Source organism: Ptychodera flava, chromosome 16 (assembly GCF_041260155.1).
Source record: "Ptychodera flava strain L36383 chromosome 16, AS_Pfla_20210202, whole genome shotgun sequence".
Taxonomy (NCBI): domain Eukaryota; kingdom Metazoa; phylum Hemichordata; class Enteropneusta; family Ptychoderidae; genus Ptychodera; species Ptychodera flava.
In genome coordinates, this window is record NC_091943.1 from 24,682,812 (window position 1) to 24,708,824 (window position 26,013).

At 39.9% G+C, this 26,013-nt stretch overlaps 1 protein-coding gene across 1 annotated transcript; it reads right to left on the reverse strand.

The window, feature by feature from the left end:
* Positions 1-12,614: 12,614 nt before the first annotated feature.
* On the reverse strand, positions 12,615-25,074 carry LOC139114390 (uncharacterized). The gene is made up of 6 exons (XM_070676104.1): positions 24,086-25,074; positions 23,432-23,580; positions 21,232-21,352; positions 19,368-19,618; positions 15,290-15,457; positions 12,615-13,708 (listed from the first exon to the last, which is right to left on the reverse strand). The coding sequence occupies exons 1-6, from the start codon at positions 24,592-24,594 to the stop codon at positions 13,125-13,127; spliced, it is 1,782 nt and encodes a 593-aa protein (XP_070532205.1). The 5' UTR covers positions 24,595-25,074; the 3' UTR covers positions 12,615-13,124.
* Between the last annotated feature and the right edge of the window lie 939 nt (positions 25,075-26,013).

Here is a 26,013-nt window from a genome sequence, read left to right on the forward strand (position 1 = left end):
TACAGAGTTAGGCTGGGCCACCTACGCGGGGGCTTGTATCAAGTTGCGTAATTACTTAGTTACAGAGTTAGGCTGGGCCAACTACGCGGGGGCTTGTATCAAGTTGCGTACTTACTTAGTTACAGAGTTAGGCTAGGGGAACTACGCGGGGGCCTGTATCAAGTTGCGTACTTACTTAGTTACAGAGTTAGGCTGGGCCAACTACGCGGGGGCCTGTATCAAGTTGCGTACTTACTTAGTTACAGAGTTAGGCTGGGGGAACTATGGGGGGGGGGGCTTGTATGAAGTTGCGTACTTACTTAGTTACAGAGTAGGCTGGGGGAACTACGCGGGGGCCTGTACGAAGTTGCGTACTTACTTAGTTACAGAGTTAGGCTATGGGAACTACGCGGGGGTCTGTACGAAGTTGCGTACTTACTTAGTTACAGAGTTAGGCTAGGGGAACTACATGGGGGCTGTGTGAAGTTGCGTACTTACTTAGTTACAGAGTTAGGCTGGGCCAACTACGCGGGGGCCTGTATCAAGTTGCGTACTTACTTAGTTATAGAGTTAGGCTGGGGGAACTATGCGGGGGCTTGTATGAAGTTGCGTACTTACTTAGTTACAGAGTTAGGCGGGGTGAACTACGCGGGGGCCTGTACGAAGTTGCGTACTTACTTAGTTACAGAGTTAGGCTATGGGAACTACGCGGGGGTCTGTACGAAGTTGCGTACTTACTTAGTTACAGAGTTAGGCTGGGTGAACTGTGCGGGGGCATGTATCAAGTTGCGTACTTACTTAGTTACAGAGTTAGGCTGGGTGAACTACGCAGGGGCGTGTACGAAGTTGCGTACTTACTTAGTTACAAGAGTTAGGCGGGGTGAACTACGCGGGGGCATGTACGAAGTTGCGCACTTACTCAGTTACAGAGTTTTGCTGGGGGGAGTACGCGATTGCTTGTATGGTGACCTTATCATCAACCATAAAACCCTTCGACAAGGTTGGGGGCATAGTCATTTTGAACACAAAATATTACGAACACAAAGGGGAAAGGCAATTACGCAACACTCAGTTTTATAGCCTGATTCTGTCAAAATGTTTACCCAGCAGTTGATGTGTTTGAGGATTAAAACTGTTGCTCAGGACGACTTATCAGGTGTGGCTGGGTTTTTGCGTGATTAAGTGATTAACTACTGAAAGAAAACTTGGAAGCGGGTGATAAATGATTAAGTACTGAAAGAAAACCACAGAGGTGTTAATGCGAAAGACGACCTGAAAAAATACACACGACCTAATATCAATTGAGATTATATAAATTAGTGCTAGGATGTGCGTCGCCGACAGTAAGGGTGTTAGAAAAACGCAAGATGAACACGTGATTTCATTCAAGCTCCTTAATGTGTAGCGAGTAACATCTCAAAGGTTTGCCTCCAAAGAAGACTAATTTGAAGACCACGATGGCTGCAGCACGTAATCGCTTCCATGTCATGTCTGAAGACGATATTAAGGAAAAAGTGTGTGGAAGAGCGCCGCAAAACACCAGAAGAACCACAAGCTGGAGTCTCCGCGTGAGGAATGAGTGGGCCGAGGCGAGAAATGCTACAGAGGTTTTGGGGAAGCAGCTACAAATTCCCATGGCAGACAATCTTGAAACGTAAAACATTTCGGCTGCGCCTCGTTGTTTACGTTTCAATCGGGCGATAACCTACACTTATACACAACTTGGCGGTGACGACACAGAACAAACAGTAAAAAATAGTACACAAACTATTAAACGAAATGTACGAGAACAAACACATCGACCATGATACTTATAAGTATCTTGATCCAAAAACATAAATGCCCGTACTCCACAGTGGTGCTCATTGCCTACAATTCACAAACTGCCGCCTGAAACTCAAAATTTGCAGGCAGACCAATAATCAGTGGCTACTCCAGCCCCATTTACAGAATTACAGAATTCCTGGATTACTTCATAAAACCACAAGTTCAGCAACAACCAACATATATAAAAGATACAACAAATTTCATACCAGAAATAGAAAAGACAAATGTCCCTTAACAAGCATTTCTCTTAACACTCGACGTGGTGTCAATGTACACAAAGACAATTCACAACGAAGCAATTCGGCTAGTCAGTGAAACACTAAACTCACAAACCTCGCGTGAAACAAAATACAGCATCAAAAATGATCCACGGAAGAATTAATGGAAATGCTATCATTAATTCTCAAACACAACAGTTTTGAATTTAACAGGCAATTAATATTTCTGCCACACCCGAGACTGCAGCATGGGATCAAACGCCTTACCGGAAATAGCCAACATGACTTTTCATAATCGTAAATAACCACAACAACATTCATTTCTGGAAAAGATTCAGAGATGATACTTTGCTATCTTTCTCGGAACACAAACCGAACTCACAAACTTCATCCAAAAAATCAACACAATGCACCCAACATTTAAGTTGTCATTCGAAAGCTCAACACAAGAAATAACATTTATTGATGTAGTTGTTTTCAAAGGTGCAAGATACTACAAAGAAAATATCCTCGACATCTAAACACATACACAACCAACACACACATTCCAATTTGTACATAGAGAATCGTGTCACCCGACAGCAACTGTTAATGGCTTTATCAAACTTAAGGCAAAATACTTAGATACGCTCGCACTTGTAACAACAATGACGACTTAACTAGAAAAGTCGCTTTCTTTACAAACAAACTACTCGATAGAGAATACAAAAACAACGAAATGACGAAAATAACAGCAAAAATAGACCAGATTATCCAAAATACACTAACAAACCGCACACTTACACGTAAAGAAACAACAAACAAACTCATGTTCAGCACAACATACAGCCCACACATCAAAACAAAATATCTTAGGGGAAGTCATTTGAAAGATTGGGCTGAACTGGAGAAGGATTCAACACTAAGGAATGTATTCCCATAATCACCAATGATTGCTTACAAGATAAACAAAAATCTAAAAGACACACTAGTCAAAACAAAATTTAGTTAGAAGTAAAAAAAATAGAACAAACAAACCGGACCACCAAACAGACTCACAACAAGACCCAAACATTGATATACTTGCCTCGCTACTCGAAGAGCAAGAACACTAAAATGCATTAAAATAAATTTTAACAAACACAAACTGAGGAAAGAATCTACACTGCGACTGATGAGAGACCACACTCGGGTTTCAAAACGCAAGCATCAAAGGGCCACTCTATGAAATAAGCTTTCCCCACACAAACAAAACATTACCGTACACACTAATGCAAATCCCTACATATATCCGAAGCTAAACAAACATTATATGAACACAAACAATCGGATAAGAATGTAGGAACACATATCGAAAACGAATCAAACACAAATTCAAAAAAAACATTTTGGATAGTAAGGGGGGAGCCTCTTTCACATTTTTTGTGAAAACAATTTCGGGCAAAGGCTAGTTGTAATGGCGGCAGAAAGTGAACCGAAAGAACGTAGAAAACGCAAAAGAATGGTCGTACTAAAGCAAGTATATGGTCTTGAGTATATGTGCGATTCCGATGAAATAGTTAACAGGGGAAAATGGAAAATCGAATTAAACGCTGGTAATGGAGTGCATTCACAGGAGAGTTAGCGCCAAATCGGAAATGAATGAAGAGGAAGTTGTAACACTTTATAACACAGTAGCTGAAAGTGACATTGCACGTAACGTGGGTGTAATAATATCACAGAAATCCGAACCTTCTATCATGGGTAAATGAAGAGAAGTTAGTAATAGAGGGAAATATCCCCACATTTTGATATAAAGGGCGACGATGAAAATCTAGAATGTTTAATGAAAGTCATGCCTGTAGACCTAGCAAACTTTGTAAGTAAACGCTTTTTGTAAGAGAATGTTTAAGTATGTTTACGCTTATTTATTCATAACTTAAAGAACTGTATTACTCCAGTGTCTTGTAAGCCGTAGGGGCTGGGTGTGGCATTATATAAGTCCACACATGACACTTTAATAAATAAAGATAACATTAGATAACATAACAATAGAGAACGAAGTTTGCTCCGCATATTCGCCCGCCAATTAGCAGTTTCCATCGATGGTCAAAGGAAGGACACCTGATAAAAATGAGCCGGCATATTGCTAACACGAACACAGACACACAGTGCTAACACGAACACACACACACACACACACACATGATACATAACATAACTTACAAACCCTGCCTGTGGCATGTACCTTGACGTGCAGGGTGGTAGGGCAACTAGTTAATAGACAACAAGAAACACTTACAAATGCGTAAACAGAAAAGTAGACTATGAATCAGACAAAACCATGGCAGTGAAAAGAAGATGAAATTTATGACAAAATGAATGAAGTGAGTGTGTTTCGTGGACGCAGATTTTCAATGAAAATATTATCATAAAATCGGGGTTTCACATCTAACATATATTTGAAGAAATGCGATTTGTTATGACATTGTAACATTATACCTTCGTATGTGCTTTGAAGTCAAGAAATTGTGATGTTAAGGTTTTCAAATGCTACATTGTTCCCCAGCCTAACTCTGTAACTAAGTAAGTACGCAACTTGGTAGAGGGCCCGGCATAGTTCCCCTAGCCTAACTCTCTAACCATGTAAGTACGCAACTTGATACGGGCCCCCGTGTAGTTCACCAAGCCCCCCGTAGTTCACCCAGCCTAAGTCTATAACTAAGTAAGTCTGCAACTTGATACAGGCCCCCGCCTAGCTCACCCAGCCTAACTCTGTAACTAAGTACGCAACTTCGTACAGGCCCCCGCGTAGTTCCCCCAGCCTAACTCTGTAACTAAGTAAGTACGCAACTTGATACAGGCCTCCGCGTAGTTCCCCCAGCCTAACTCTGTAACTAAGTAAGTACGCAACTTGATACAGGCCTCCGCGTAGTTCCCCTAGCCTAACTCTGTAACTAAGTAAGTACGCAACTTGATACAGGGCCCCGTGTAGTTCACCCAGCCCCCGCGTAGTTCACCCAGCCTAAGTCTATAACTAAGTAAGTCCGCAACTTGATACAGGCCCCCCGCCTAGCTCACCCAGCCTAACTCTGTAACTAAGTACGCAACTTCGTACAGGCCCCCGCGTAGTTCCCCTAGCCTAACTCTGTAACTAAGTAAGTACGCAACTTGATACAGGCCCCCGCGTAGTTCCCCCAGCCTAACTCTGTAACTAAGTAAGTACGCAACTTGATACAGGCCTCCGCGTAGTTCCCCAGCCTAACTCTGTAACTAAGTAAGTACGCAACTTGATACAGGCCCCGCGTAGTTCACCCAGCCTAACTCTGTAACTAAGTAAGTACGCAACTTGATACAGGCCCCCGCGTAGTTCACCCAGCCTAACTCTGTAACTAAGTAAGTACGCAACTTGATACAGGCCCCGCGTAGTTCACCCAGCCTAACTCTGTAACTAAGTAAGTACGCAACTTGATACAGGCCCCCCCCCCCCCCGCATAGTTCCCGCAGCCTAACTCTGTAACTATGTAAGTACGCAACTTGGTACAGGCCGCCCGCATAGTTCCCTTACTGTAACTCTGTAACTATATGTAAGTCCCCCCCGACGTACACACTGGAATGTGTAGGACGCCCTCAACCAGTCGTATCTAACTTCATAACTTAGTACGCAACTTCGTACAGAGGCCGGGTTAATCAGACGTAGGTAAGGTAGTAATATAGGTGTAACAACAATCTCGCTTCTACTGTGTAATAGTGTAACTTTAGTTGATACTTGACACAGATATACTGGAACTCCGCAAGGCCAACTTGTAACTCCGTACACATGCATCTAATTAGCATGTCATTATCGGCTACATGGACTGTCTGCCAAATGCCCCGAGTAAAGTCCAAGACCAAGAATTGCTGTCGTTTTTACTCAAATTTACCTTCATCCATCATTGTGCATCGGTTTATTGCACCAAGATTTCAGTATTAAATTTTTGTCTTTATTCTCGTAACTGTGTAGACCGCGAAAGTTCGTTGCACAGCTGACGGACTGCAGCGGTCTCAGTGAACGATCGGTGTATGGTTGACGCCGTTGTATGGTTGAGTAGCCCTGCGTACAGGTCTGTGCACAGGGGCTCATAAGTGCCTATTTAAGTCAATATTACAGCGTTTTTCTTTCTTTTCAATGTTACAAATAAAGCTGAAGAGCACAACATTTGTGTAGCTGTCTTTTGTGTAGCTTGTATTGGCATGTATAGTGCGCCTCAATGGGGAATGTGATCATATGTAAATACGACCTTTAGTTCCGTGACCTCTAGCCAATTCCTCTGGCCATGCCTTCTGTACACGTGTACAGACGTCGCTGTACAGTAAGCATAGCGAGGGCAGGGCAGGAAGTAGGCATGGCTAGAGCCGGGCCTAGAGGTCACGGAACTAAAGGTCACATTTACGAGGACTCACTATACATGCCAATACACGCTACACAAAAGACAGCTACACAAGTGTTGTTCTCTTCAGCTGGATTATTTTTAACATTGAAAAAGAAAGAAAAACGCTGTAATATTGACTTAAATAGGCACTTGTGAGGCCCTGTGGTCTGTGTGTTCCCGGCCGTATAACAGTTCGTTACCACTCTAAATTTGGAGGGTCGTTTTCGAACGACTGCGCATGCCCAGATCTCAACTCGATTACGTCACTGACTTCGAAGTCTTCGTGTTTTGATTTTGACATCGGCTAATTTCGGCCTTTGTTTTAACGCTATGCAAGGCCAAGTTAGGAAAAATTCGGTCGTGGTTAACCTCGTGACTAACCTCACTACAACATCATGGCAGCAAGAGAGCATGATAAGTCGTAATTTGCCAACTTTTCGAGCTTTCTGTTTGACGTAGTGCGATCGTGACCTCAATGTTTTCAGTATCGGCAGTGACAGGTCAAGCACCTGCAGTTCAAAAATGTCCCATTTTCGCGTACTTATGTGTTTGTGAGCAATGTCATTCAAGTTATTCAATCGATAAATATAGATGAACAAAGGATGGCAGTTTCATTGAGCTACGTTGATGGGGGACGTTGGGGGACATTTTGAAAATCGGTTACCCTTCCAAATTGTATTCGTTTAGCCTGGTCAAGCCAGCGAAATTGATGATCGCCGAACTGTGGATGGTTCAAAGACTTTGGAAGTGCAGATTTTTGATAAAGAGCTATGTTTATTGACTGAATGTTTCCAAGTTGTCTTCCCGGGGTTGAGGCATTTATCAAACTTCATAAGATTATTTCCAAATACCCCACACTAAAGTAGTACGTGGGTAGGGGTTGACATTGACTTCGTACTTTCCACCGTCCCTTATAAAGTTAAACCATATCGTAAATATGTTAAGCTTCAGCATGCTCGAGATACAGGTTTTAATACAGATACACTGCTGTTACTGTGTTAGTCAAACACGTGTATGTCACACATTCAGAACCGACCTAGACACATTGGGCACGGAGTGAAATCAGTTACTTCAGGTAAAGCCAACGGAGCTATTCATCGAAAAAGCTATTCCAGGAGCAATTTTTGAGGGCAGGGGAAATTTTAATTTTGCTAGGGCAGGGGACATGTTTTTAGGTGGTAGGGGAGCAAATTTTAGTTTTTTTTGTAGGGCAGGGCGGATATCGGTTGATTTTCCTGGGGACAGGGCTTGGCGAAAAACTTTTTGAGGGGAATTGTTTCCAGGGCAGGGGAAATTGGCAAGTTTTTTTTTGCTACAGGGCGAGGGAGCTTCAAAAATTCACAGTGGGGAAGGGAAACAGGCAAAAATAAGTGGGGAGTGGGTAAAAATGAAGTTTGAATGTGGGAGGGTAAGTCGAAAAATTTTCTGTGGGAGGGCAAATTATGAACAGCTAATTAATTACCCTCTTGACTTAAAATTAGTCAGTTCACATTATTTGTCATGCACAATATATCTTATCATAGTAACGACCTTTTTAAAAGTGCATTGTTCGTTGGCTGCACCTGTTACTTTGCACGTCGCCTTCAACTTAATTCGCATTCCGAAACTTCATCATTATAGTACATACAGTGATAATACCAATGAATTGTCCCCGGGAATTTACCAGGGCGCTCAGTTATGAACACGGACGAAAATGTACGGCAAAGCGAACATTGAGGTCTAAATCAGCTTGAAATTGGTGTGTAAACAACCTATTTACCCGATTCCAACTCGTCCGATTCCAACTCGCCCGATACCGACTCGCCCGATGCCAACTCGCCCGATACTATTTTGCAATTTTTATGAGTACTTGGTACGTAAAAAAAAGTTTTATTTCTTAAAACAGCCTACAACAAATATTTCTAACATTGAGAACCATAGGTGCGGCTAGGGCTTGAAATATGTGCCAACGCGGAAAAGTTTTTATTTGCGAATTTCATGTTTTGCAAATCTCTTGAAAGAATAAATTTCGTTCGGTTTCTTTACGTATAGGGAAAGTTACTGCAGTTACTGGCTCATGTCTTTAGGAACAGTAGGACCGTCTTTTACGAGTTACTGGCTCGGCATGAAAATAGCTGGCCTCTAGCTCTGCATGGCAGGGCTGTGTGTTACCGGTGTTATACGGCCTCCCACCACATGGGCAGAGCTAGCTGGCCTCGGGCCATCGGGTTTGCGTACATGGAATCTACAACTACATCTCAAACAACGAGCAACTTGGCATCGGGCGAGTTGGAATCGGGCGACTTGGTATCGGGCGAGTTGGAATTGGGCAAGTTGGTTCTGGGCGGGTTGGGAAAGGTGCGAGTTGACTGTAATTCGTTACCCGGCTGCACTGTGGCCGGTCATCGTCCATTTCCGCGTCAGATAACGTAGCCAACACGTACGTACATAGATTCCCACTGTAATCTGTTTGATACATTCTGGGATTGAATACGCATGCGCATATCAAAGTTCACCGAGGTCATCCAATCTGCGATTGCGCAAACGACCCTCCAAATTTAGAGTGGTAACGAACTGTATAACGCCGGGAACACACCCGGGGGAAACACACAGACATGTACACAGGGCTAGGCTGCGAGCAGCTCAGATCAGTGTTGATCTCACCTGATAGCATTACCACGATCATTGTTGTGGCTATACCTTACTAGATCAAAATAAACCGGAAAGTTCAAATGGACTTTAATAGCACAAACGCCAGCACTATCCTGGAGCACTATGCGTGTATTGGCTTTCGTCTTGCCAGGGTCTAGCCGCGTACGATACCGGGCAGAGTTCAATGACGCTTTCTGAGCACAAGCATCACCAGGTATTACACTCAATCCAAGACGAGTCTGTATGTAAAAGTGTCCCATGGAGTCTGTGTATAAAACTTCCCAGCTGGCTGTATGTAAAATTTTCCCACCGAGTCTGTGTATAAAACTTCCCAGCTAGCTGTACGTAAAATTTTCCAACCGAGTCTGTGTATAAAACTTCCCAGCTAGCTGTATGTAAAATTTTCCAACCGAGTCTGTGTATAAAACTTCCCAGCTGGCTGTATGTAAAATTTTCCCACCGAGTCTGTGTATAAAACTTCCCAGCTGGCTGTATGTAAAATTTTCCAACCGAGTCTGTGTATAAAACTTCCCAGCGTGCTGTGTCTTCAGAACGAGTTTGTATGTAAAATTTTCCCACCGAATCTGTGTATAAAACTTCTCAGCTATAGCTCTCTTCAGAACGAGTCTGTATGTAAAATTTACCCACCGAGTCTGTGTATAAAACTTCCCAGCTATAGCTGTGCCCTCAGAACGAGGCTGTATGTAAAACTTTGCTGTGTGTAGTTGTATTATCAGATCGAGGCTGATATATATAAACTTTTTGCAGCTGTGCTGAGCTGAGTAAGTTTCTGTAGAAGTCAGCAGCAGCCTCGAAAACGAGGCTTAATGTAAAATCTTCGAGCTGTATCAAAGTCCGATGTACGTATACGTACGGACGTGTGTATGTATGTATGTATGTATGTATGTATGTATGTATGTATGTATGTATGTATGTATGTATGTATGTATGTATGTGTATATGTGTGTATATGTGTATGTATGTATGTATTCTACATGTATATATATATACATAATTCCTCTCTATATATACATTTTCCACCTCTTCTATCTCTAAAAAGAGCTTGATTGTGTAAATTAATTTTTTTACATTTGGCGCCTCGTAGAAGGTGCATTCTACCTTAAAATAATATCACCTTCTTTTTTAAAGAGAGGAATTAATAAGCCGGGGAACCGACTACATTTATATATATATATACATAATTCCTCTCTGGTGCATTCTACCTTAACATAATATCACCTTCTTTTTTAAGGAGAGGGATTGGGAGAACCATCCGAATGGTACAAAATTATCAGGGAATTGTTCTGATTTTATCATTTTGAACAAACTATAATGATAAAGAAGGTGATCATTTCAAACCAAGGTACTACTTATGGCCCCAATTTTATTAAGTATGACTCGTATCATACATTACTAGAAATTTGTTTACCTTTCAAAAAAATCAGAAAGGCGGTTCCAGAAAAATTATTTGACCAAAGAATGGGACAAACTGTCCATAATTTGAACGAGTCTTCCTCACGTGACGCCTAGGGACTCCTTTCAGAAAAGATGTTTAGACCAACAAAAGAAAAAAATCCGCCAAATTCACCATAATTTGAAAAAAAAAAATGGACTTAGCTCACCCCTAGGAATTATGAAAGAAATAAGATATATAATAAGGCTTAACTGGGGTACAAGACATCAAATTTCTTCAGAACAAAGTAAATTCAAAATTAACATCTTTGAAGGTGGATTTGACACTTACGTTGACTCATCGTACATTATTACAGGTTGATATCATCAGTAACCATAGAACCAATCACGGAACAATTACTCATTTTATGAAAATGATGTCTTCGACATGAGATTTATTCTGTTCTGTTCTTGGAAGGGGATATTCACATGAATTTGAATTTTCTGTCTGTATCGATGTTTAATCGCACCTTTTCTCGTGTATTCACAGGGAAAGGAGTCAGTCCCCTGGGGTGGGGAGGGATGGGGGTTCTTTGTGCACAGGTTTATTTTATTTTATTAATTTTGACTGTTAGATATTTCAAGTAAAGATTTCGACTACAAACCGTTTTGTTTATTACTAGTAAGCTTACAAGTAATTTTATTAATTTTGACTGTGATATTTCAAATAAAGATTTTGACTCCAAACCGTCTGACTGCTTTCGTTATTACCGACAAGTCCTTATCTCCTCTCCAACGTGTGTACATACCACTTTAATCGTTCTGCAAATGTTGCCAACTTGCTAATCGGCTGTCCGTTTTAGCGGATTAATTGATTAGGTCAACACCACAGCCGTCCCACACGCAGTAAAATTAGTAAAATAAACCTGTGTACAGAGAACCCCATCCCTCCCCCACCCCAGGGGACTGATTCCTTTCTCCTGTAGTGTATTGCGACATTTTTGATGACATGATGTCCATTTTGTTCTCTGTTTCTCAGTGATCTTATGTTGCCCTCTGTACGCATTGAATGATTTTCAGTTTGAATTTGTAGTGTTCTAATTAATATATAACAATTTAAAAAAAACGATATTTCTTACAACGAGGACACCATCTTATAATTACTGGAGAAAACTCTCTGTTTATTTATTAAATTTTCGCACTAAAGTTTGCTTTTGCTTCTAAAATCAAACCCCAGCCTTGTCAATATGAGCCAAATTCATTAAACGCCGGAGTGGGAGCCACGTTGACTTGCGTTTGCAAAAGCCAAGAACGCTGTCCTTGATAAATTTATCCAGTGATGTGGCTGATTTCACCATAAATTATGCAATGCGACTACATCAATGAAAGGTTCTGTAACGTGTGTGAAGAAGGTATTGGGAGAGTGAGAACAATGCCGGGTGTAAATGAGTACGTACGTTTGGAAGTCTGAAATTTAGGACGATATGAGAAGCTACTATCATGCACGTTTTCACACCAAGGACAATATAGAAACAACAAACATAAACGACGACAAATAACTTCAGATTATTTGTCAATAACGATACTGCCAATTTCCTTCTCCTTTGCACGTGATCCGGACTGCAGGGTCCAAATGAGTGCCCTCCACCATGCATGTTAATATGGAACCGTTTTTGGATTTGGTGGCAACCTATGTACCTATATTAACTTTCCTTTGTGCCTATGTATTTATCTAGGTATGGTGAATCCATTTATCAAAATATAAATCTATCTATCTACGTTATAATCACTTTTCTATCTATCTATCTATCTATCTATCTATCTATCTATCTATCTATCTATCTATCTATCTATCTATCTACGTATCTATCCACAAACTTACTTAATGTGTATCCTTGTATGCGTCTATGGGGAGTCTATAGCTGCCTGTAATCTTCGTTATAGTCTATGAATCTTTGAGCTCAGTTTTGGCGTTGATTACGCGCCACGGTTAGTTCGCGTAGTTCCATCAAAATCTGTATGAATAAGCGCTATTAGGCGCAGATATAATTATTTCATTTCACAAATAGCCATGTCATTTTATTTTAGAGGTATCATTAATGCTGCATATAATGTTCATGTCCCCATCGTTTTGTTACTGTTATATAAATAAACAGAGAATGTTTACAAGGATATAAATACACAGAGAAGCAGCTTACAGTCTTCAAAGATAACACCATTTATTTCTTATACATGCAACATACTGCAAAGTGTTGTCCTTTGTTCCCCGTATTCGTAAACACACCTCTTGTATACATGGTTATTTGAATACAGTAAATGTAAACTCTTCATATCATCTTCTCTACATTGTGGATATCATGTGTGATCAAACCCTCTGGTTTTGTTTATGAGTTCTTTACTTATAGGTCAAAGTACAAAAGGTACTCAGTGGGCGAAAGGTAACAAGCATACGTACGGTAATAATAGCAGAGTTGACGTAAAAGTGAATAACCTCAGTAACAGTTGTATATACTAAAATTTGTACACCTTTTTTCATGTTTTCCCCTTTTTGATTTGCTGATTAACAATTATTAGATAACGGATATATGTAGGTGTGTGCTGCTGAGGTTCACACAATGGGAAATTTACTCTATATTTAAAATTGTAAATGCTACAGTATCTAAAGTGACAATGCGACCTTTCTTCGTTGTCATTTCTTAGCTTTCTCCTACTTGACGTACAAGTTCAACATCATTTCGAAGATGGATAACAAAACAAAAGTGAAGGACTGCTCCGGCATCAATACAACTGTAGCTGGCGCCTTACTTATAGAACAATCTTCTTTTCCAGGGGGAGTCTCCGGTGCGTCTGCGAATTTCAAGCCTTTTGTGAAAACTGGAGGGTAGTCATCTTCCAGGTATAGAACTTTCACAGTGACGATATTATTGTTCTCATCCTCTGTAAAATCGACGGGCCAACCGTGCGGATAGGAGTCAGAACGGTAGTACTCGCGGTAGGAAATCGGACCCTCTATCCTCATAAATAAAGTTGTGCTGGACGTTGGGTGTGGTGAAAGTGTGCCCCAAAGATGCTTTCCAAACTCGTACCGCAGAACCTGTGCCTCTGCATCGAAAGTTATCGAGAAATTACCGAATGCGAAGTGTCCGAATTCGCCGACGTAATCCGTTAATGGTCTGAGCGGCGGATTTGAGGGAGTGGTCATCGGTGAGTGTGGAGAGTGAGTCCTGGGAGGTGACCGCCAAGGATTAGGATAGGTACAGCCTGTGCTACTGTTCAACCATGGTTCCAGACCTAGTTATAAGAGTACTACAGTTTATTGGGAGACCTAGACCTCTTGTTATGTAGGATGCACCACAGAACGTTCAATTAGACGACATTAATGCACAAACCTATTGACGAGTCTCATACAGATGCACACACCTATTGACGAGTCTCGTACAGTATGCTAGCTCTGCGTGTCAGGGCACACGTGTACAGGGCTTTGTGTTACCAGGTACACCTCCCCGGGGGCGTAGTCGGTAACGCATCCCTACTAGGCAGAGCTAATGGCATGTATGCCAGTATACAAACTAAATCTAAGCATATTGATTAGATTGAAAATATCCAAACTAAATCTACAAAACAAAGTACTCAAAAATAATCTTCAAAAGTCATGGATAGAATCAGCGCCCGTTCAGCCCCAAAGGAAATAAAATCTCAAACAAAGGACCAACGCAGATCTAAAGTTGCGAGGATTTATTGTAAAAAGACCCTTACGTGTTCATAAGCGAAAGGGACGTTTATATTCTAAATAAAACATTATAGCTGATTGTGAAATATGAACATTATTAGAAAGTGGTACTACTGTTACCGCTGTGGAGAAATCGCCAAGTAAACTTGTCATAATGGATTATTGCGGTGCATAATATCAAAACACATTAAAAAACATATCATAATACAACATGAGTGTGTGGCGTGTTATAAAACACATATTACCTGATCTTTATTCGGGCTATAGCGCCGGTTAAAAATCCCTCGTGGCCTTGTGTTACCAGAAACACATCGGTATACCTTAGGCCTACGGCCTTGGGGAATAGTGATGCCTTTCTGGTAACGCACGGCGCCTTGGGATATTAAACGGGCGCTATAGCCCTCATGACCAGGTTTTCAGTATTGAACACGGCGTAATTCAACTAAACTACGTTGAGCCCATTTCGTGATTTTTATTGAGGAATCTCGAGCCTAATAAAAATACCAAACTTATTTTATTATTAATATTCATATTTTATAATTATTAAGATGTTTTGCTTACATTATAAACGTCTTATTAGCCCGAGGGTGTTTTGTTGATGTGCTTCTAATTGTAACGTGAAGCCATGAATGATACGGTACGGTAATTTCCTTAGGCCTACGTCCTAAGATCTTCCACAGTAAGCTCGGTGCATTCAGGAAGCAACGGCAGGAAGTGTGCGTGTTGTTTACATTGGGATGGCTTCGAATGTATTTTAAAGGTTCATATTCATAGCCAAATTAGAAACTAGGTTACGCCAGTGAAATGGTGATACCCAGCACCAAATCATCATAGTGATAACACGGTATGTATACGTACCCAGCACCAAATCATAGTGATAACATAGCATGTATACCTACCCAGCAGCAAATCACAGCACAAAATATATACCTACCCAACACCAAATCCAGCGATAACACAGTATGTATACCTACCTAGCACCAAATTATATAGTGACAACACAGCATGTATACCTACACCCAGCACCAAATCATAGTGATAACATAGTATGTATACCTACTCAGCACAAAATCATAGCGATAACACAGTATGTATACCTACTCAGCACAAAATCATAGCGATAACACAGTATGTATACCTACCTAGCACCAAATCATAGGCATATAAACTGGTAGCGTAGACTGTGTCGTAGTCTTTGTTCTCACCCGGACTGTTTACACAAACAAACGCTCCCGAATTCTTGCTATGGAACAGCGTGAAACGACAGACGTACCCACTGTAAGAACCAGTATGATAATTCTTTGCAAAACCTGTATGATTTGAATACACATGCGTCAACACTGAAATCTCATGGACGGGGTTGCATTTTCAGCGTGACTATTACGTGTATTCCAAGATTTAGGTCCGGGCTCCGTATCCTAAAAAGTGTTTCTGGATGTCATTTCCACAAAAATTGATGCGACACGGCGCATTTTTAACTATTTGTTACTTTTTTTGTTTTGTTTTGTTTTCTGGGGGGGGGGGTCCTGCAACTCTGCATGCTTTTCAAAAATACATTTAACAGTTAATTAATTTTCATGCGCTGTATTGAATTTTGATTACTTGAATGCTGAGCGAGTGAAGAGGAAATTAATATAAAATTCACTATACCTCGCACCTTAAGGGAGCCTTCAGTAATTACAGGGAGTGGGCAAGGGGAATTAGGGGAGGGTGACGTTTTAGAAAACTGTCCAATGGGTAGGGTCACTTTTAATAGAAAATAATGTTAACCGCCAATCTTTGAATGTCCATTCGGTATTTCCTGTATAGGAAATTGTTGATGAAAGAGATTGATCCTTTGAAATACATACACATTGTCGACAAGCTTCACAAGCAAAGGAAATGCAGTGGTATCCTACATTAAACACCTTGAACAGTTAAAACTGACGGAAGACAAGACACAAAAACACATGGGACAGATAGAAAAGTGTATATTAATTATCAAATGTGTATAAATGCACAGATATTGTTAGTTTCATGTTTTATATTGACAAAAATTGATCATAGTTCTCTCATAGACTACCATGTATAGTGAATCAATATTTCGGTGAAATTCCAAATCCAATTTTTTTCACACAAATACATTTGTAACCACCCTAGTCTAATCAGTTACATTAATATGAATAATCAAGAGTACATAAATACACAAATTTACGTAGATTTGTATTGGAAAAAAAAATATTCATAGTTTCCTCAAAGACTACCATGTATAGTGAATCAATCTAGGGGGAGGGTCACATTTGACAGTACAGGTGCGAACGTAATTCCCCGGCCCACCCCCTGTAATAGCTGAAGGCGTCTTTAGTACTTAATTTATTCATCGTGGGTGGTTTACTTAGCTCAAGCCAACGTACTGCCATCTTAAGACTTCTTTATAAGAAAAAAGATAAGACAAATCTTGACAATTGGCGCCCAATCAGTCTTTTGAATACTGATTACAAAATTCTGGCCTTCATTTTAGCAAATAGAATCAAACGAATTGTTCATAAAATTATACATCCTGACCAAACGGCTTATATTCCAGGAATATTTATTGGGCAAAACATTCGCTTAATTTATGATGTAATTGATTATACCAACATTGAAGACTTTCCAGGTATCATTTTATTTTTAGATTTCAGAAAAGCATTTGTATTGAGCATCAATTTCTGTTTCAAACTTTAAAAAAATTCAACTTTGGTAATAATTTTATTAATTATGTAAAAACAATGTACAATCATATCAATTCTGCTGTTATTAATAATGGTTATATTTCCCAAAAATTTAAACCATCCAGAGGAATCCGACAAGGTTGTCCTCTATCAGCTTTGCTTTTTTTGTTTGTTACGGAAATTTTGGCAACTGTTATTAGGGATGATCCAAATATATCAGGTATCAAAATACAAAATGAAGGTTTTGAAGGGGTAAGGCAGATAAAGATCTCCCAAGTCGCTGATGACACGACTCTTTTTTTAGATGACGAAACGAGTGTTTTTCATGCTATTGATATTGTTAAAAAATTTGGGGTAGTTGCAGGAACACAACTAAATACACAAAAAACCGACGGTCTTTGGATTGGGACGTGGAAAAATAGATCAGACAGCATAGCTAACATTAATTGGCCCGATGCGCCAATCAAGTCACTTGGAATGTATTTTCACTCAAATGTTTCGCTGTGTAAAGATTTGATTTGGGAAGAATCGTTACAAAAAGCTTCTTTTGCTTTAAAATCGTGGAGTAAGCGGAATATGACCCTGTATGGGAAAATTGCTGTTTTGAAAACATTTGCCGCCTCGAAGCTTATTTATCCTTTGTCAATGCTTGAATTTCCACAGTGCCTAATTAAAACAAGCCGATGCTTTATTTTTTGAATTCTTATGGGGTTCCAAAATACATAAAATCTCACGCAATACGATTATAGCTGATTATCACCAGGGGGTCTTAAAATGACTGACATTTTGACTCAGTATAAAGCACTCAAAGCATCTTGGGCGAAACGTTTCTTGAAAGATAAAAACTGTACATTATTGGACAGCATACAACCAAGTTGGATTTTTATTCCTAATTTTTATTTATGTAAAAATAACCTTGATGTGATCAGTTTCTACAACAACTTTACAAAACCAGTAGATTGTCCTTGTACTGGTTCTCTGCCAACATTTTATAGAGAAATGATCCTTTATCTACACGAATCTTTTGAAGGTAAAATTGAAAAGCCTAATTCCGTGACGTCATTGCTGCAACAAGTAATCTGGTCTAACCAGTTTATAAGGTATAAAAATAAAACACTTTTTTTCCCGGAGTGGATTAAATCTGGAATTTTGTTTGTAAAAGATGTTATTACTGGGAAGAAAATAGATATGCAGAAAATTATAAATATCATTGTTAACAAATGTAATTATGTAAATGAGCTTTTTTTGTTTAAAAATGCAATGAAACCCTGGATTACACTGCTAAGTGAAAATACCGAACCCTCTCGAAATTTTACACTCAATAGAAATATTTTTGTAAATTTTACAACTAAGTCTTTCTATCTTGACTTGCTTCAATACAAAATAAAGAAATCGTATGTGCAGGCTATGTGGTCCAAGACATGCAATTTGCAGAATGTAAAATGGAATAATATATGGGAAACAAGGTGCAGTAAATGTTCCTTTGATAGAAAACTCTGTAATTTTGTTTTTAAATTTATACATTGTATTTTGCCTTGTGGTCTAAAACTATTCAAATGGAAAATACGCACTTCTCCATTTTGTGCTTTTTGCCACGTGACAGTGAACCAAGTACATATTTTCTTTCACTGTATTAAAGTTCAGTCCTTTTGGAATGAGGTTAGACTTCTTATCAGCAGACATTTTGACATTGATCCCATAATCAATATGCGATCATTGATTGTCGGCATGCCAAACAAGGCGGTGACACATTTGATCACTATTGCAATCTATTCGATATTTAAAGCGTGGTGTTTACAAAAACCATGTAAAGCTGTTTCAACATGATTTGGAGACTACCATATTCTGTGAATCTTTTCTGATCGTAAAAGAGGTAAAGAGAAATGGAAAACTTTATACGATGAAATAAAATATGCATAAAAAAAAAATTATTCATCGTGGATCTCTGCTCCACAGAAACGAAATTTTTAAGACTGATAAATGTTGCGCGCGCAGACCAGAACCGACACTCTTTTTGGCCTCATTGGAGATGATATGTAGATTACATTCTACATCTGTTCCTAAAACGGACTTCTCTGTCTGTCAGATCGTGACAGGTCGTGGTGAATTTTGCAACAATGGTTTAGCAAGGTTATTTTCATACCAAGGGTTTTATTTTCTGTCTTTTATATTATTTAAGGTAGAATGCGAACAAATAGTAGGACTCTCAAGCTTTTCCAATGCTTTTTGGAAAGGTCTACAATTTGCTGGGGCTCATTTTGAAGCTCTATGAGTAACTCAAGTTTTTCGCGTTATGCTGGGGAAGGAACATTGCATTTTTCTCTGTAGAGTTCGCAAGGCATGGCGGCCATCTTGAAAATCAAATGTCGGTAAATTTATGCTAATTTGTTTCCATAGTACCAACTTTTGCACTGAGACCCCCGATTTGTTTGCATTGTTTAGAAAGAGAATGGTCAGAAGTTTTCCTTGAGAAAGCTTGAGCGTACTGCCCTCTGTTAAATTATTCCCCGTAGCAGTTTCAATACCCTACCTCTGTACGATCCCTTGTGCCAGCCAAGGCCGTACATTGTTCTTGTATCATCAACCGGATAGTAGGGTTTATACAAGCAGCAAGTACTTGACATTGTGAATGCCGGAGTGTAGGTGTTTCGTAGGGCGCTCTCATCGACCACCTGTTCGCCAGCCTCGTTCTTGCCGTACCTCAAGTGGAACTTCATATATTCTGCCATATCGACGGCGTTTGAGAAAATCCCCCCTGCCGGCGCCATTTCATTGATAAAGCTTCATAAGATTTTAGTAAAAACAGGGTTGTCGTTAGATATTGAAAGATCAAGACATCTACTGAAACGGTGATTCCAAAAGAATAGGTTGCGGTATCAGAGATATGTACGAGTACTACAAGCTTTCCACCAGTATTTTGTAATATTCTTTCACGCACTTTAGGTTTCTACCCACTCTCTCCTAACAGTATACGGTTCAGTTTTATTCAAGTTTCATTCACGAATCCACCAATGGGTCTGATTCAGTACGGGTCAATAATAATGATAATAATAATAATAATATGTAACAGGTCTGACCTGAGAGCGAGCGCAGCGTAGGGTATATCGTCATTGATGTTTTCAGGTAATAGCAATTAGCATGCTAATTTCTGTGTTTCCGTGATGCATGATGCATATCTATTATCTTGGCCATTGAGGTTGAATTGTTGTCAGTTCACGAACAAAAATTATTTAAAACTGGTAAATTATATGATTCCGATCAGTTTATAATATTAAACGGGGGCGGGAACAGAGGCAGTCTAAGTATGTAAACACGTACTTGATATTCCCGTCGGTAGCTCACAGCACACGATTTTTAATTCTCGCGTGAGTTGACCGTTCGTTCTCGCGAGAGTAGGCTTGTTTCAAATTGGCGGCGCCTAGTGATGCCCGAACCTGGCCTTCAAAAGTGATCGAAAATAGTCATTTTGAACCAAATTTCACACTTTCTTTGAAACAGAAAGATTCTTTTGTCGGAAATACACGTTGTCGAGTAGGATTTGTGGTAGATGATATCTTTAATTTCGCGCAATCAGTGTAAAAGTATTCCGCCTCCATGGAAGTGCTCTCTTTTCAAACTCGTAGGTATATAGAGATTCCATTCTAAATTTCGTATACACGCGTTAGACTTAATGCTCGCTTCGCGAGCGGCCTTAGGCCGCTCTCGCTGCGCTCGCTATGATTAGGTGTACCTCAAGGTGCAATGGCAGTTTTTTGAACCCTATACCTTGTAACCTGTAGGCCTATTCAGGTAATTTTACATAGAACATAAGACCCCTGATATGACTGCTTGCAGTAAATGACAATCAAATTGTTAGAAGTGCAATGTCAGTAGTGTCTCCAGGTTTGCCTCATATAAATTCAAGGTTACACTGTTATTTATGGTTTACTAAGAATGTTCGAGGAGTTTGAAAGCATTGACGGCTGTGGTTTCATGCACGTTACCTTAGTTTACTCACATAAATCTCATAAACAGCGTTATCACAAATTGTAGTACACCTGTCTATGAAGTCATATGAGCAAAATTTAATCGGCGACTGAGTTCATAGAAATAGGTCAATACTGTTCTATTTACATCTTAAAGTCCTGACTTATCTCCAAGTTTCAAAGACTTCAATTCATCCAAGCCAGAGCTTGAGATACGAAATGCACATATTATGAACTATAAATGACAATGATCTCTCTAGGGTAAAGTTTTAACGGGCTTTCGTGTAGAAAGTCGTATCACTCATGTGACATGTATGAATTTAGGTCAATTTGTTCAACAACACATCTCACATATAATTTTTGCTACTGATGTCAATTGTTAGGTTGCTGTACCATAGCCCTTTGTAATGTTTACCTGACCTTTCTTACCTTATTTGACCCGGTTCGTCTACTTCGATCCAGTTGATACCTTCGGAGTCTATCCTGGACCAACACGTGTTTGCCCAGTCACTGTCAGTCATCTCGGCACTCACACGAGACGACGTCATGCCTGTGAAGAATAGAAACAATGGCATGTCAAAGTGCGAAATGAGACAAAGACAGTAAGTCTGCGTCGGTCAAAACATAGTCATCTGCGCATATCAACATTTCATCAATATATAATCGTAAGTACCTCGTGCCTTAGGGTGTAGTGTTGCGCCCTACCTTTGATTACAATGCCTAGTTTTCAACAAATGCAAGGTTTAATTTGTATACTTTAATATATGCTTCGTTCAAATTCTTCCTTGCCCGAGCGTTTGTTCTTGTAATTTCCATTACATGGTGAATAATTTTGTCCGGATAAACACGCCCTTGTTCTTTTCAGATAAATACCGTAGTCTGGCATCAATTGTCGAAAACTGCTCGGGCAATGTTCTGGTTCGTAAAACTTATCCAGTTTCGCGATCTCATCTTTCAAAAACGGAATCAGAGGAATATTGCCTTCGAAGGTACGTGACTGAATTATTTCGTAGACTATTGAATTTTTATTTTGTTTGCTTTTATGTCTGTATGTATTTAATTCAACTATAATGTTAATTTTTTTTACAACAATCACGTCGAATTAAAATGTTGTCTAAATCTCCTACCCTTTTTGAGGTTGATCGGGCATAAACCTACGACTCGGAATGTAAGTTATAATCGAAGAAGTGCGAAATATTAAATGTGTTATTGGTGATAAAATGTATTCCTAGCCGAGTAAATACAGTTTTTGGATCGCTGAAATTATTTACAATAGATAAGTGTCCGCAATACACAAGCAAAAACTTTTTTGCCGAAATCTGTACTCCTAAACATTCACAGTGCCTTAATTTTACCTCACTTAACGTATTGCCTATATTAGGCTGAAACCCCTTCACAACCTACCTTGAGCTCTTTATTCCGTCTTCAAAAGAAAATAGTTCTTTTGATAACTTTTGCGAATTTTTGCGCACATTTTGAGCCCTTGTTTCACCACAAGTTAAATATATTGAACATATCTCAGTTAATGACATATAACTGAAGTACGTTTGTATTTGATATAAGGAGTAATGATTTCCCAATAATCTAGAGCATTATTTTGACTTTCTACTGCATTATTATTCAACGCAAGCAGCTCACGATGGTAACCTTCGAGTACAGAACAAAACGTTAACTTCGACTCACTCAACACATACTGAAGTATTCGGTTTTCAAACACCGTCTTGATTTCTCTACCCTCGTCACTAAAGCAGATATAGTCTAGAAACTCTCTCAAATCGTACTTAAATGTTCTGTCATATTTGTTAGCTAGATGACGTTCCTGTTTTCTTTATTATTAAGTCATACGTTTTCTCAGTTTCATTATGGTTGACATCTGTAGAATTTGCTCTCTATGTATAATCTTAGTTTGCAGCCAAGGGCAAGACTTGTCCTAACGAACTGTTAGCACTGTTCTCACCATAAAATACCGTTAGGTTACTTGTTTTGTACGGTTCAACAACCAACAATGACCGTTGCTCTTCTTTCTGATGAAATAAAAGGTATTTGACCGGGATCATACATTAGCTGACTAGTGGATAACACCACCATCAACAAGTGTTGCAAAAAACGGGTCCTTCAAGTCGTACCAAACACAATTCAATCTTATGTACAGCCCATCATCCTGTGCGAGACCTTGATAGACTTGGCTATTTATATCCCGGGGGTGCAAGCTGTATGTAATGCATGTAAAGCTCCGTTTAAGAGTAGAGTATCTGAAATATGTCGCATTGACATTTGTGGGCCTATGCACCGTACGTGAACCACCGTCTATGCAACAGTTACCACCATGATAGTAGGATGCATTCTCAAATACTTTATGGTGGGGGAGAGGGGGGGGGGCATACGATCAAAAATGTTCAAATTCCCTCGCTCTTATTTGGCCTAATATTAATGTTTACTGTGTATTTGTATAGAAATAGGGAACGAAATGTTCTCAGATACCCCCTATACCCCGTGCAAATTGATAAAATCCCTCTCTCTATTACCCCCTTGAATTTCTCCCGCCGAGGTCGCAAATGCAGCCTCAGGTGCATTTCTTAACTAGTGAGAGGCGGATTCTGTATAAGTGAAAGAGAAAAGTTTCATGTACCTAATTTATCAAAAATTACAGTTTTGACAGCTTCTTCCCAGGTGTTGTCCGTCAGCACTTCCGTGACGTAGCCGGCCAAAACATACATGTAGTTGCTGTACATCCAACCCGAACGAAACTTTCTGGCATCGTGGAAGTGACGAATTCTCCTGAAGAGAGAGAGAGAGAGAGAGAGAGAGAGAGAGAGAGAGAGAGAGAGAGAGAGAGAGAGAGAGAGAGAGATATCAGTATATTGATGGAGCAAGCTGGAGGTAGTATTAGTAGTGTATTTTAGTATTGACCAGTTTTACACTTGTCATTTTGGCATGATATTGTAGGTGGGACGAGAGGCGAGAGGGTGTATTTTTTAAAATAAAAATAATAGTGGAAACCAAATAAAATATTACATATGAAAAATCTGAGAATCTTTTTTTTTTAATTCTATCGCCCCCAGAGGTGTTTTTGTGTGTGCATCTTTACTAAAGCAATGTGGGAGGAGGTGTCATGAAATATTTGTCATCTTAAAAGGGGGTCATCAATTTTTTTATACAATGGGTGAGGGGTTCACTCATTTTGACTGATGTGCAGGAAGAATTTGCCAGCTCATACCCGGCCATTATAACTAAACGCTTCCTTATACAGATTCAACAGAAAAGGAGAGACACCTTGGATTACCTGACGATTTCCTTCCGTGTAAGATTCAAAGCAGCGGTACTCACTCCCCAGTAGCTGGGAATGCCAGCTTTGTGGGCAAGGACATCGCGCAGACTGATTTCTTCGGTACGAAACTGACCCGGCAACCAAAAGTCTTCACCTAGAATGGACCGCAAAGGTGTGTCCCAGTTGGAGAGTTTCCGCCCTATGGCATCAGCCGCGATGGTGGCGGTGAACGTCTTGGACACCGAGCCGATATTGAATAATGTTTTGTTAGTTACGGGTGTGTCGTCGCCTACCCGAAGATATCCGAATCCATCAGCGAAGACGGTCTTGCCGTCGCGAACCATGGCGATGGTCAGCCCGGTAACATTCTTGCAGGCCATCGTTGTCGTAATGAAGTCTCGCAGAGACACGATTTCGTCTTCCGTCAAGTCACTCTCCGCAGAGTTATTGATAACGAATGAATAGCACTCTGAGATTTTGCCTAGGGCTACTAGGAGCAAGGTACAAATGATTTTTATGGTCATTGTGGTAAAAAGTGTAGAAAATGGTTTCGTATGTAAACATGCGAGGTATCCGTTTTGGAGCAAACTGTTAAATGATGTTAATGTCGGCCGATAGTTTGCTTGCTGTTACGCATGCGTCTTGCACCGAGGCTAAAATATACTGTCTTTATCTTGATGCGATTCTTGGTCAAAATACATACCGATCTCAGCACCGAATCTACTCAATCAGGCCACAGATCTAGAATTACAAACACTTATAATGCACACAAAAACACGCCTACTCAAGTGTACTTTTGGACCTCACATAGTGAAGTTCTGAGTGCACATATCGTGCACATAGAGAGTCTGTGCTCAGAACTTGACCCATTTGATCATTTAATCCATTATACCAACTGGTCGGTGGGTAATTCCAGGATTGCGGTCGGTTCAACGACAGTGCTCAAAGAAGTTACATGCCACGTACGTGCATTGCCTTGAAGTCATAAATGTGTGCCACAGTTTCTGTGTGAACCGTGTGATTGGCAAAAGGTCCCTTGAAAATGTCAACCAATAAATCAGATATTATGAATGTTGTCTGCTTCAAATATTTTTCTCCTTTATTAGTCAAAAATAATTTATTGCGAGATATAAATAGAACGAGTGCCTAAATAAACGAAACAACTACCGTAGAAGTTTACAAGTACGCCGCAAAACATTGTGGTAACCACAAATATAAAAGCGACTGGTCATTTGAATCAACGTTGGGTTCCGTATTGTTCCTGTTTGACCGAGTTTCTAAAAATGATCAAGTTTTCGTCCCAAAAGCAGAAGTGAGCACCGACCCCTAACAACAGTCTCTCACGTGACCCCAGTCACCCAAGTAGCACAATTACGCAAATCGGTTGAGCTGGAAAGATATCCTCGGCATGGTTTGTACATATGAATACCTACATTCAATGAGGAACCTTTAAAAGTTTCCTTTGTCAAAGTACAATGATTTTCATCAGCACTTCTCTCCAAATCACCTCCCTGCCGATAAAATGAATCAGAAAAGATCAAACACATAATTCTTCCAAACCTAATTTGCTGTTACTTGCAATTGGCGCAACATGCCTCTGAGCAATGTTGGCCTCAAGTTTTCTCAACTCGTCCTTTTTGCATTGTCCATTTGATATTAGGCAAATCAATTTGTGATCCACTGAATCCTTGTTTAGCTCCCAAATCAAATAGTTCTTTTCAGTGTTACAGATCGCCAAAAGGAGAATAAAGGATGTATGGCATTGCCATAGATTAGGCACACCTGGTCGTGTTGTTTTAGTAAAGAAATGTAAAAGGTTGTCGTACATATTTAGTTTTTTCGAAGTGATATTTGTGATCGTGACATGAAAATTGATGCCAACACTTTGTTTGCTCATTCATGCCGGTATTTACCCAGATACCAAATTACACAGCCCTCGTCAG